Source organism: Conger conger, chromosome 5, assembly GCF_963514075.1.
Source record: "Conger conger chromosome 5, fConCon1.1, whole genome shotgun sequence".
NCBI lineage: Eukaryota > Metazoa > Chordata > Actinopteri > Anguilliformes > Congridae > Conger > Conger conger.
The window spans coordinates 64,966,815-64,981,814 of record NC_083764.1 but is presented as its reverse complement, the minus strand read 5'-3'; the positions used below and the strand labels follow the sequence as shown (position 1 = coordinate 64,981,814).

Below are 15,000 nucleotides of genomic sequence, written 5' to 3'. Positions count from 1 at the left end.
CCCACCATCTTTCTCCCTCTCTCTCTTCCACTCTCTCCCTCTCTCTCTCGTCCACTCTCCCTCTCTCTCCCTCTCTCTCCCTCTCCCTCTCCTCCCTCTTTCTCTCTCTCCCTCTCTCCCTCTGTCTCTCTCTCTTGTTTTGCTGCAGGTCTGTAATCATTTGAAGCCCCGCCCCCACCAATATTGTGTCCACATTCTCCTGTGTGACATCACAGTGCGAGTCAGCGAGAGGGCGGGGCCTGCTCTCAGTGAGAGGCGGGGCCAGGGGGTTGCCTGGATACACTGTTCTGAGTTCAAATAAACTGCCTTTAACCTGAGTCAGCACCCGCTTGAGAACAGTACTCAAGAGAAGAGCTTTTTTATTCTCTTTCTGCCTCCGTTTTCAAGCAAAAAAGTTAATAAAATAATACTTATTTTGTTTGCTGTTCTACATCAGTGTGCTTTTAAAAGGTGCTTGACTGGGAGGTTGGTGGTTCGGTCTCCGGTGCAGCCACAATGAAATCCACAGAGCTGTTGGGCCCTTGAGCAAGGCCCTTAGCCCTGCATGGCTCCAGGGGGGATTGGCCCCTGCTTAGCCTAACCAACTGTAAGTTGCTTTGAAGACTACATAACTGTGATATGATGTGATGAGGGCAGGGAGACGTCTGCATAGTGGGGGGGTATTCACTGGAGACGGGGGCGGGGGGTACAGTCTGTGTGGGGGGGGTGATGGGGGCGGGGGGTACAGTCTGTGTGTGGGGGGGGGGGTGACGGGGGCGGGGTACAGCACATGGGGACGGGGGGTATTCACTGGAGAAGTGGTGAGCCCTGGTCGGGGGTACGGGGTGCAGGGCGCGTGGTGTGGCGGGGGGTACAGCACATGGGGGGGGGTACAGCGGGGGGGGGGGGGGTACTCACCAGAGACGGGGGTGACGGAGGCGGGGGATACAGCAGTGGGGGGGTACTCACCAGAGACGGGGGTGACGGAGGCGGGGGATACAGCAGTGGGGGGGTACTCACCAGAGACGGGGGTGACGGAGGCGGGGGATACAGCAGTGGGGGGGTACTCACCAGAGACGGGGGTGACGGAGGCGGAGGACAGCCCGTTGAGGTTGAGCGCCCCCACCTGGTGGATCTGAGCGGTGGGGAAGGCCACGCTGGGGGTCAGGTACCCGCTGTGGGACGCCATGACGGCAGCCTGCTGCTGCATCAGCTACGGGGGCACGGGGGGCACGGGTGGGGGGGGGGGGGGGGGGGTAACAATATTTAATTATTTAGTTGAGTGACCACATCACCTTCTCTTAATGTTCCATCCTGAAGAAAAAAACAGATGATCACAAAATGCTGAGAGAGGGAGAGAGGAGAGGAGTGGGGGAGTGGGAGAGAGAGAGAGAGAAAGAGAGGGAGAGAGGGAGAGAGGGAGGGAGGGAGGGAGAGAGAGAGAGAGAGAGAGAGAGAGAGAGAGAGAGAGAGAGAGAGAGGAGGAGAGAGGGGGAGAGGGAGGGAGGGAGAGAGGCAGAAAGAGGGTACTGGGCTTTGGGGTGGAAAATATACTGATGCAACACAGTAGCAGGTGGGCACATATGATACAGGTGGACATATGATATATGTGTAGTAGCTAGTATCCCTGTGATGTCAGAATATCAACACTTTTCTCTCTGGTTTGAGGCTGTTCGGGTGCCGTGATGTCAGGACGCAGTTCCCCGACTGGCCAACAGAGGGCGCCTCAGTCCGCCGGTCAGGCGTGCGAACACACCCACTCAGCGCAGAGTAGACGGTATTAAAAACACGTTAAAAACACGGCAGACGTTTGTCTCTGGTTTTCGTTTGACGCGCCTCTCCTGGATGCGTTATCGCTGACGTGAGAGACGCTTTCCTGCCTGTTATTGTCACGATCGCTGGGATCCTGTAGCCCTCTATGACTGTACTCTCTGCCAGGGATATCTTATAAAAGCAACATATAAAATGGATGCTGATTCAATGAATTTCTCTAAATGTAAATTGACTACATGTCTGCACTCAGGTTATTTAATTTGTATTTTTTTGTCTACTTATTATTACATTGCATCGGGACTGCCCAATCATTTTCATTCCAACCAATCACTACTCCAGCTGACTTCACTAATCAACACACCTTCAACCAGAGAGAAGGGAGCTAGCTATTTTGTTATTTAGCTTCTGCTTTTATCCAAAGCGACTGACAGTTGATTAGACTAAGCAGAGCGGGGTTAAGGGCCTTGCTCGGGGGCCCTGGTGTAAAAGAACAGCTTGAATTTACCAGCTACCAGCTGTTTCAAAACCTAGCTTGACCTGGTCAAACCATGTTGAGTATGGTGCTGGTCTGAACTGGTCAACCAGCTACCAGCTGTTTCAAAACCTAGCTTGAGCTGTATTCTCCAGCAGGGAGTGCCTTATTTTGCGGTTCTCTGACCCCCACTCCCTGACCCTCCATCCCTCACAACACTGCGCAGCTGAGCACGGTTTCCACGGCGATGAAAATAACACTTTTATTAGGTTACATCTCACTGCTTCTAAATGCTATTACCTGCGATGATGTTCTCTTGCTCTCTCCCTCTCTCTCCTCTCCCTCTCTCTCCTCTCTCTCTCTCTCTCCCTCTCTCTCTCTGTCTCTCTCTCTCTCTCTCTGCATCCCTTTCATGTTGTCTCCACATTAGCTGTGGCATTGCGTCTGAAACAGGCTCTTCCACAGTCTGTGACCCATCTCTCTGTACAGTCTCTCCTGGACCCGACGGTCTCTCCTGGACCCGACGGTCTCTCCTGGACCCTACAGTCGCTGAAAAGTTGTGCTCGGGCTATTGTTAAATCGGAGGCCCCCCGTCTTTAGAACCCTTTCATGGTGACCATAGTCACAGTCTCCATGGTGACAATTTCCTTGGAGACAGCAGCAGGTCCAGCAGCGGTCAGTTGGAGGATGAGAGGCAGAGCCTGGCTACAGACTGTCTGTACATGTGGAGTTATATGTGTTGAATTTACGTTTGGAGTTATACGTGTTGAACTTACGTTTGGAGTTATAGGTGTTGAACTTACGTTTGGAGTTATACGTGTTGAACTTACGTTTGGAGTTATAGGTGTTGAACTTACGTTTGGAGTTATACGTGTTGAACTTACGTTTGGAGTTATACGTGTTGAACTTACGTTTGGAGTTATACGTGTTGAACTTACGTTTGGAGTTATACGTGTTGAATTTGAATCAAAATGAGGATAGGCAAGAACTGTCATAGCTTAAAGCAAAGGCTCAGTCAAATCTCTTTCTCTATTCCTTTTGATGTTGGGGTTTTCGTTTTATACTGGGTGCATTAAAAGGGTTTTTTTGGGTTGTTTTTTTATTTATTTTATTCAAGTGTAATAGTGTATGATTCTCCCTCTCCCTCCCTCTCTCTCTCTCTCTCTCTTTCTCTCTCTCTCCCCCCTCTCTCTCTCTCCCCCTCTCTCTCTCTCTCTCTCTTTCTCTCTCTCTCCCCCCCCCTCTCTCTCTCTCTCTCTCTCTCTCTCTCTCTCTCTCTCTCTCTGTGTTATGACACCCAGGTTGCTATGTTGTCAAAATGGCCGTTTAGCATCTTGCCACTTGTTGTCAGTGTCCTTCCCCTCCCCGGTTCGACTAAAATCCAATTTACTGCACGTCAGCTGAAGCGTATAATCCTATCCCATAGTACATCTCTGAAGCAGTGCTTTAAACTCCCCTCCTACTGGGCATACGCTCATAAACCCCTCACTTTAAACTCCCCGTGCACTGGGCACACATACACATGCCTCCCGGTCTTGTGTGACATTTCCGTCGGCATCCGTGGCACGTTGACGTTCTACGTTGTTTGTTTTTTTACGAGACTACTGCGTGCCGAAGCCTGATATTATAAACGGCGCAGGAGTGTTCTCAGGTGTGCATTTACTTGTGGCTACTTAGAGAAATCTCCGCTGGAGCAGGAGGCCCATCTTTTTATGTTGCTCAGGGATATTTAATAGAGTATTTAAGGCGACGCCGTTATTGCATATTATTTTAGAGATTTACAAAGTGGAAGGCCCAGGAAGTGTTGAAGCAGTCTTTCCCCGGTTAGCATTGCGCTCATAGCGCTGTCTGATGGCAGCGGTTAAAGCCACTGATTGGCTGATGATGAACTGTGCTGGGCTGGGCACCATAGAGCGCGGGAGAGAATCAGAGAGGGCGCAGGAGTGTGCTGTAGGTTGACTTGTAGCCGTGGATGGTAGGTATACAGGTGTACAGGTGGACAAGTGTATAGGGTTCAGGGGTTGGGGTTGAAGGTTAGGGTTGGGGTTCAGGGTTGGGGTTCAGGGGTTAGGGTTGGGGGTTAGGTTTCAGGGTTCGGGGTTTGGGGGATGGGGTTCAGGGTTCAGGGTTCAGGGTTCGAGGTTCAGGGTTCAGGGTTCGGGGTTCGGGGTTTGGGGTTCAGGGTTGGGGTTCAGGGTTCGGGGGTCGGGGTTCGGGGGTCGGGGTTCAGGGTTCGAGGTTCAGGGTTCGGGGTTCAGGGTTCTGGGTTCGGGGGTCGGGGTTCAGGGTTGAGGTTCAGGGTTCGGGGGATGGGGCTCAGGGTTCGAGGTTCAGGGTTCAGGGTTCAGGGTTCAGGGTTCGGGGGTCGGGGTCGGGGTCGGGGTTCAGGTCTCACCGTGTGTGCGTAGGTGCTGTAAGACCCAAAGGGCAGCGCCACGGTGGGGTTGAAGATGCCGAGCTGGCCCACCATCTGCTGCATGCGGCGCATGGTGCGCTCCTTATCCGTGTCGGCAAACTTCACCACCAGGGAGGAGGAGCCCTGAGGGGCCAGGGCGCCGCAGCCCGTCTGAGGGGAGAGGGGCAGCATTACCCCACACCGGGCACAGCACCGCACACCTACCCCACACCGCACACCTACCCCACACCGGCCCCAGCACCGCACACCTAGCCCACACCGCACACCTACCCCACACCGGCCACATCACCGCACACCTACCCCACACCGGCCACATCACCGCACACCTACCCCACACCGGCCACATCACCGCACACCTACCCCACACCGACCACATCACCACACACCTACTCCACACCAGCCACATCACCGCACACCTACCCCACACCGGGCACAGCACCGCACACCTACCTCACACCGCACACCTACCCCACACCGCACACCTACCCCACACCGCACACCTACCCCACACCGACCACATCACCGCACACCGGGCACATCACCGCACACCTACCGCACACCTACCCCACACCGGCCACATCACCGCACACCTACCCCACACCGGGCACATCACCGCACACCTACCCCACACCGCACACCTACCCCACACCGGCCACATCACCGCACACCTACCCCACACCGACCACATCACCACACACCTACTCCACACCAGCCACATCACCGCACACCTACCCCACACCGGGCACAGCACCGCACACCTACCCCACACCGCACACCTACCCCACACCGGCCACAACACCGCACACCTAGCCCACACCACACACCTACCCCACACCGGCCACATCACCACACACCTACCCCACACTGGCCACATCACCGCACACCTACCTCACACCGGCCCCATCACCGCACACCTACCCCACACCGCACACCTACCCCACACCGACCACATCACCGCACACCTACCCCACACCGGCCACATCACCGCACACCTACCCCACACCGGCCACATCACCGCACACCTACCCCACACCGGCCACATCACCGCACACCTACCCCACACCGACCACATCACCACACACCTACTCCACACCAGCCACATCACCGCACACCTACCCCACACCGGGCACAGCACCGCACACCTACCCCACACCGCACACCTAGCCCACACCGCACACCTACCCCACACCGGCCACAACACCGCACACCTAGCCCACACCACACACCTACCCCACACCGGCCACATCACCACACACCTACCCCACACCGGCCACATCACCGCACACCTACCTCACACCGGCCCCATCACCGCACACCTACCCCACACCGCACACCTACCCCACACCGACCACAACACCGCACACCTACCCACACCGGCCACATCACCGCACACCTACCCCACACCGGCCACATCACCGCACACCTACCCCACACCGACCACATCACCACACACCTACTCCACACCAGGCCACATCACCGCACACCTACCCCACACCGGGCACAAGCACCGCACACCTACCCCACACCGCACACCTAGCCCACACCGCACACCTACCCCACACCGGCCACAACACCGACACCTAGCCCACACCACACACCTACCCACACCGGCCACATCACCGCACACCTACCCCACACCGCCACATCACCGCACACCTACCTCACACCGCACACCTACCCCACACCGACCACATCACCGCACACCTACCCCCACACCGGCCACATCAACCGCACACCTACCCCACACCGGCCACATCACCACACACCTACCCCACACGGTCACATCACCGCACGCCTACCCCACACCGGCCACATCACCGCACACCTACCCCACACCGGCCACATCACCGCACACCTACCCCACACCGGCCACATCACCGCACACCTACCCCACACCAGCCATGTTACCACACACTTACCCCAAACCATCCATGTTACCACACACTTAGCCCAAACCATCCATGTTACCACACACTTACCCCAAACCATCCATGTTACCCGCACACTTAGCCCAAACCGGCCCTGTTACATGACATTATTTTTTACATTATTGGCATTTGGCAGATGCTTTTACCCAGAGCGACGTACAGTTGATTAGACTAACCAGGAGACAATCCTGGGTTTGACTAAGGCAGGTGACAATCCTGGGTTTGACTAAGCAGGAGACAATCCTGGGTTTGACTAAGCAGGAGACAATCCTGGTTAAGGGCCCAACGGCTGTGTGGATCTCATCGTGGCTACACTTAGAACCACTGACCTTGCGGTACACAACAGTAACACACACACACTCACACACACTCACACACACTCGCACACACACTCACACACACTCACACCACTCGCACACACACTCACACACACACACACACTCACACACACTCACACTCACACACACTCACACACACTCGCACACACACTCACACACCACTCACACTCGCACACACACTCACACACACACACACTCACACACAACACTCACACACACGCCATTTTGTCCTAATAAAAACCCATATCACACAGGACCACTGACCGCTTGCATCCGTAAGCATCCTCTCTGAAGATCTAGCACAGCACTTGACCTTTCCTGTGGTCGAACCCCCCACCCCCCCACACCCCCACACCCCACATCCCCACACACCCACACACTGGCTCATGGGGGGGGGAGGTCGTGGTGAGATAACAGTGTTCTCTGAAAGGGATGTCAGATTGTTAGATAGTAGGAGATGGTCGGACACTATGAGAAACGGGCAGTGTGTGTCTGTGTGTCTGTTAGTGCCATATTTACTGCATGTTGTACAGTATAGTATGCATCACTGTGTATTGAAGTATGCATCACTGTAGGTTGTAGTATCCATGACTGTATATTACATTACATTACATCACATGGTCATTTGGCTGACAATCCTCCCCCGGAGCGATGCAGGGTTAAGGGCCTTGCTCAAGGGCCCAAACGGCTGTACGGAGCTTATTGTGGCTACACCGGGGATCGAACTACTGATCTTGAGGTCATGCGCCTTAACCACTACGCTACAGGCCGCCCTAATGCCTGTATACTGCAGTGTGTTTCATTTCCTGGGGCGGGGGCTGCTGTCGGTGTCGATTTTTTGGGGGGCATGTTCCTTCCCGTTAGGACTTCTGTCATATTCATAGGCCTCTCCGTCACTGCAACGTCACCTGTCAATCAGGGAGGGAGTGACGTCAACATTCTGATCGCTCTGTCGTGCCCACGGCCTGTTCGCCTGTTCGGGAAGATTCCTAAAATAAAGATTCTTCACTTTATAAAATCACATTTGGGTATAACTTTGTTCGGGAGCCCGGGACGTAATGTGTTTGAGTCGAAAATGAACTGTACTCACGCCGGATTTACATAAAAAGCTGTCAAAAGACGGAGCTTTCGGGGATAACGAACTAACGCTCCCCTGTTCTGACAGCCGCTCCAGAGCCCCGGAATGCATAATCCCCCGTATTTAAACCCATCTGCGCGGCCGAGCTCCTTCCCCAACTAAACATAAAATAAAAATTACCCTGAGTCTCGCATCCGTGCAAACTGGGTTGCGTATGCAAATGCAGCTCGTTTTATTTGCCTTTGATTGGCCGTTAATGATGTTTTTTTAATGCGTTACGGTCTGCTTGGTTTGTTCCCGTTCTCGGTTCCCATGGGTACGCGCACTCGGGGCTTCCCCGGACGGTTTCTCTCTCTCTCTCTCTCTCTCTCTCTCTCTCTCTCTCTCTCTCTCTCTCTCTCTCTGTCTCTCTCTCTCTCTCCCTCTCTCCCTCTCCCTCCCGGAGTGTATCGTCCAGCCCCGGAATCCAGAGGCTGTCGGAACGGATCAGCGCTTTTCCTGCGATCGGTTTGGGGTTGTAGGCAGTTAAAGGGGGGGGGGGGGGGGGGGGAGTTATTTTAGGACTCGCGGTTATAAAGTACTGTACTGTTTTATTTGTATATAAATCACTACGTGGTCTTTGCACTGTATTCTCTACGGTGCACTTGAATTTGGAAATGCTGCACAACTCACCTGTGCGATAAAAGATACCTGTGTGATAACATAAAACCGTATATTAGAAAATCAATACAACTATCACCGCCAGTTTTACTACTGCTACTGCTGCTGGGACTACTTGATCTAATATGGCTTCTACTAGTAGCCTATGCTACAGTGCTGCTACATCAGTACTACAACTATTATTTGTATTATTACAGTCATAATTATTCGGCAAATGATGACGACTTTAATAGTAGTAATATTAATACAATAGGCAATTTCGGACTTATAACGAACGGTGTTTATCCCTCCCCCTTCTCTGTAAGCGTGTTGACGTTGAAACGTCATTGGCTGTGGCAATTAGAACCAATTTTCAACCAATGAGCTTGCTTGAAGTATTGTACAGCTATACAATGTTCTGGTACAGAATGTCGGGCCGTCAACTGTATATTTTGAAACCTGAATTTAAGGACTATAAACATAGGCAGATGGTGAGTCAACATGCCAGTGATCCGTTTTTAACGATAGGAAGGGAATGGTCTTGTAACAATGTTTTAATACAAAAATCTTACCTATTGTACCTTTAAATGTAAATGAAAAAAGATTAAACGTATTCGTGAGCCGTGTACGCAAATGTGGCGAGGCGAGTCTCAGAAGATTCTTCGTGTCTCGTTAACGGTACGGACGGCCCATCCTCATCGCGGCGTGTTTGGTTTTTTAATCTGTTACTATTCATTCGCATCATATTGTTGCTGTTGTACAAAGTAAATGAGACACGTTGCCGCGAGGCTGCGAGGAACGCTTGAATGAAATAAGGGTCTTAATAGGCGCCGCTTCCTGTGCGGAATAACGCACGAGTTCATTAGAGAAAGTCTGTTTATCGTGGAAATTACCGGGAATCTGACGCTCTCAGGCAAAAGGAGGCGAGGTTCACCGGAGAAAAAAGCGCGCGATGAGAACGGACGCCGCGCCTGAAATTGAAATCGAAATGATCGTCGCGTGGATGGAATTACATCGCGTGGCCTATTACGGTGCCTTCAGCCGTAGACTTCAGATTACATTTCTTTTATTGTTATAAAAATAGGTAAATAAACAAAAACTATGAGGCGCACGTGCGGAACACGGATAGTAATATCAGATAGGACTGTAATAATGCGATGTTAAAGTTGATCTCAGTCACCAAAATAATAGAAATAATGATAAAATGGATTATTTAATGGCTAATCACAATCATCCACTTTATAGCTCAGTGTGTGTGTATGAGAGAGAGTGTGAGTGTGTGTGTGTGTGAGAGGGAGTGAGAGAGAGTAGAGGAGCTGTACTCACTGGCATGGTTTGGTTTCCATGGAGATGGCTGATTGCAGATTGGGCTTCACCGTGCGTGGAGAACTTTACAAAAGCACAGCCTGGAAAACACACACACACACACACACACACACACACGCACACACACACACGTACACACACACAGCCACACAGACACAGACACATACACATACACACACACACACAGCCACACACACACACACACACGTACACGCACATGCACACACACATACACACACACACACACACACACACATACACGCACATGCACACACACACACACACACACACACACACACATACACACACACACACATACACACACAGCATTAGTAAAAGGTTAGCAGGCCCAACTCCTTTCCTCAGCTTTCCCTCCCAACAGCCTCCAGGCTGCGGGGGGGATCCGGACCGGTCCGGACCGGGACTGAAGGGAGAGCGTGCTGTCTCAGCCCCCCCTCCCTCAGCCCCCCTCCCTCTGCCCCCCCTCCCTCTGTCCCCCCTCCCTCTGTCCCCCCTCCCTCAGCCCCCCCTCCCTCAGCCCCCCCTCCCTCTGTCCCCCCTCCCTCTGTCCCCCCTCCCTCAGCCCCCCCTCCCTCTGCCCCCCTCCCTCTGTACCCCCTCCCTCTGCCCCCCCTCCCTCTGCCCCGATGAAGGGAAGAGCTGCCAGGAGCTGCCATTTTAAAATGAGGTTTTCACTCATTCTTATGTATTCTTTCTCTGTTGGTTTATTTCATTATATTTTCCTTATTATTATTCTATGACATTCTACAGTCATGGCTATTGTACTTCCTACAATGAGAGACATTAAACTAAACAATCTCCCTGTGCTGTGTTGTGTTGTGTTATGTTGTCTTCTGTTGTGTTCTGTTCCATTGTGCTGTTCTGTTGTGCTGTGCTGTTGTGTTGTGTTGTGTTGTGCTGTTCTGTGTTGTGTTCTCAACCTCAACAATTTCACACGTGTCAAATAAGTGTGTGTGAAAAATATCAATGTAAAAATGTCACACTTCTCGGGGCATTTAAACGTTCACCCCAGGGAAAGGTTTTTGTGGGACGTACTGTACCATGCCAAACACTCCCATCAAAGTCAACGGCCCACCGGGGACCAATTAATATACTGTAGGCTTCGAACGTCCAAGCGGACGCGTTGTTGAGCGATACGGTCCTGTGAACCTCCCCACGGCGCTTTTCGCGCAGCTCGACGGGACGGTTTGACAGACGGACTGAACAGGCGTCCATCATCCGGGAGCTCTTTCCAGAGTCGCGTCATTTTCGTGAATAAAAACGCGGTGCGGGTCGTCTGTTCTCGGGCGACAGTGACGCGCCCGCGTCAGCGCGGAATGAGAGCGCGGCTTCAGAAGAAAGGCTTTTTGCGACGCTTTCGTGTTCAGGAGCGGCTCCGGCCCGCAGGAAAGCTGTCACCTCGACTTTATTTATTTTTTACAGCAGTCCTCCGCACATGTCTAACACAAAGCGCTTCGGCGGAATAAAAGCAGTAAAATGTAAATGAAACGGGACTACGCAAATAAAGCAGGATGCATCGCCCCATAAAGGACTACCAGCTGCCCATAAAGAAGTAAAATGCGATAAATCAGTCAAGCGGAACGATGACGGAAATAGGATTATAAAGGAAATAAAAAACGGAGCTGCCGAGAAGACATGTTAGGACACTGAGGAAATTCCACCGTGCTGAAAACACCGATGTTTCCGCTGTGTCCTCAATACTCAGATTACGTTACTGTAATTATTAACATATCAAATATGGTGGTTAAAAAGTGACCGCGCCAATCTTTGAATTTACGTCACATTTTTAAAACCCAGAAAAAAAGAAGAATAATTCAGTAGTCCTGCTTTATGAAACATTCGATTACAGTTACTTAGCGGATGCTTTTATCCAAAGAGACATACAGTTTATTTGACTAAGCACGGGACAATCTCCTCTGAGTGAATGAGGGGTTAAAGGCCTTGCTCAAGGGCCCAACAGCTGCCTGGTTCTTATCGTGGCTACACCGGGGCTTGAACCACCAACCTTCTGGGTCCCAGTCATCCAGTCATGTACCTTAGCCACTAGGCTACAGGCTGCCCCAGTTATGTACCTTAGCCACTAGGCTACAGGCTGCCCCAGTCATGTACCTTAGCCACTAGGCTACAGGCTGTCCCAGTCATGTACCTTAGCCACTAGGCTACAGGCTGCCCCAGTCATGTACCTTAGCCACTAGGCTCCAGGCCGCCCCAGTTATGTACCTTAGCCACTAGGCTACAGGCTGCCCCAGTTATGTACCTTAGCCACTAGGCTACAGGCTGCCCCAGTCATGTACCTTAGCCACTAGGCTACAGGCTGCCCCAGTCATGTACCTTAGCCACTAGGCTACAGGCTGCCCCAGTCATGTACCTTAGCCACTAGGCTACAGGCTGCCCCAGTTATGTACCTTAGCCACTAGGCTACAGGCTGCCCCAGTCATGTACCTTAGCCACTAGGCTACAGGCTGTCCCAGTCATGTACCTTAGCCACTAGGCTACAGGCTGCCCCAGTCATGTACCTTAGCCACTAGGCTCCAGGCCGCCCCAGTTATGTACCTTAGCCACTAGGCTACAGGCTGCCCCAGTTATGTACCTTAGCCACTAGGCTACAGGCTGCCCCAGTCATGTACCTTAGCCACTAGGCTACAGGCTGCCCCAGTCATGTACCTTAGCCACTAGGCTACAGGCTGCCCCAGTCATGTACCTTAGCCACTAGGCTACAGGCTGCCCCAGTTATGTACCTTAGCCACTAGGCTACAGGCTGCCCCAGTCATGTACCTTAGCCACTAGGCTACAGGCCGCCCCCTGTTATAGTGTTGTGAGGAACGGAAGCCCCATCCCATAATGAGCTTCACGTAATGCACAGTGGAGTAGTGTCCAGAGGGGAACCAACCTTTGCTGTTTCCGTCAGGGCCTCTGAGGACGGTGCACTCCTCGATGACTCCGTAGGGCTCAAAGAGACGGTACACATCCTCCTCTGTCTGCTGTTTGTTCAGCATCCCCACAAACAGCTTCCTGTCTTCTGGAACACACACACACACACACAGGGTAAACACACACACACACACACACACACAGGGAGTAAACACACACACACACACACACATACAGGGTAAACACTCACACACACAGGGGGTAAACACACACACACACACACACTCTCACTCTCTCACACACACACACACACACAGTCACACACACACAAACTCACACACACACACACACACAGTCACACACACACAGTCACACACACCCACACAGTCACACACACACACACACACACACACACACAGTCACACACACACACACACAGTCTCACACACAGTCACACACACACACACACACACTCTCTCTCACACACACACACACACACACACACACACACACAGTCACAGACACACACACACACACTCACACACACACAGTCTCACACACACACACAAACACAGTCTCACACACACACACACACACACACAGGGAGTAAACACACACACACACACACACACACACAGGGTAAACACACCCACACAGTCACACACACACACACACACACACACTCTCTCTCTCTCACACACACACACACACAGTCACACACACACACACACACACAGTCTCACACACAGTCACACACACACACACACACACACACACACTCTCTCTCACACACACACACACAGGCACACACACACACACAGTCACAGACACACACACACACACTCACACACACACAGTCTCACACACACAAACACAGTCTCACACACACACACACAGTCACACACACACACACATACTCTCACACACACACACACACAGTCACGCACACACACACACACACACACACACTCACGCACACACACACACACACACACACACACACACACACACACCTGGTTGTTCTCTGCTGGTCCAGACCCCAGGTGTGTGTCTGTAACCATGGTGATGGGCTGCTGCTTTTAATTTGGGGGGACCCCTGCAGCCAATGATCAGACCCGAGGAGCTCTCCCTCCCCCCCCCCTCTCTCTCTCTCTCTCTCACACACTCTTTCTCTCCCTCCCTCCCTCCCTCCCTCAATTCAATAATGCTTTATTGGCCTGACTGTATACAGAACACATTGTCAAAGCAATTAACTATGAGGAACAATATATGAATACACTGGAGTAAAATGGATCAAAAAATAATAAATAACCAAACCGAGAAATGTACAGTCTACGTGAATTGTTGAATGCTGTTGAATATCTCTCTCTCCCCCTCTCTCTCTCTCTCTCTCTCTGGCTCCCTCTCTCTCTCTCTCTCTCTCTCTCTCTCTCTCTCTCTCTGATATGGAACAAGCTTTAGACCTTCATGTTAAGCCACAACTGCTGACATACAACATTAATGAATGTAGCCTACTAAATTCTCAATCTTCTTTCCGTTTCTTAGATTTTTTTTTTTCCCTTGCTCAAGCCCTGCTCCAGCGCTGCTGATTCAGCGTTTTCCGTTTGCCGCCAGACTCCTGCGCATACAGAGGCCTCTGCCGAGCCAGCGACTTAACTCCCGTTGTAGGATCGTTTTCTGCCGAACGGCACGCGTACGCTCCTCTCCTGGAACCGGTACAGTAAATTTGAGTGTTCTCGTGCTGTTTGTGCACTTTTGTGGAAGTCTTTACAAGACGGGAACACAAGGATGCAATGTAATGTAATACCCCTCCATCACAGAGTGACCAGCTGAGCTCACCAGCTGTGTGTGTGTCTGTGTGTGTGTATGTGTGTGTGTGTGTATGTGTGTGTGTGTGTGTGTGTGTGTGTGTGTGTGTGTGTCGGTGAGTGTGTGTACGTATGTGTGTGTGTGTGTGTGTGTGTGTGTTGAGGTGTGCATGTGTACGTATGTGTGTGTGTGTGTGTGTGTGTGGGTGTGTGTGTGTGTTGAGGTGTGCATGTGTACGTATGTGTGTGTGTGTGTGTGTGTGTGTGTGTGTGGGTGAGTGTGTGTACGTATGTGTGTCTGTGTGTGTGTGTGTGTGTGTGTGTGGGTGAGTGTGTGTACGTATGTGTGTG

The 15,000-nt window shown here is 52.0% G+C and overlaps 1 protein-coding gene across 1 annotated transcript in view; it reads right to left on the bottom strand.

Moving 5' to 3' along the window:
• Nucleotides 1-15,000, bottom strand: part of LOC133129101 (CUGBP Elav-like family member 5) — a 110,269-nt gene that overhangs the window by 7,856 nt on the left and 87,413 nt on the right. Inside the window, exons 5-8 of the mRNA XM_061242937.1 lie at nt 12,861-12,989; nt 9,950-10,029; nt 4,620-4,763; nt 1,051-1,192 (exon numbers count right to left, since the gene is read on the bottom strand). Of these exons, the coding sequence (XP_061098921.1) occupies nt 1,051-1,192; nt 4,620-4,763; nt 9,950-10,029; nt 12,861-12,989 (495 nt within the window). The remainder of the gene's footprint in view (nt 1-1,050; nt 1,193-4,619; nt 4,764-9,949; nt 10,030-12,860; nt 12,990-15,000) is intronic.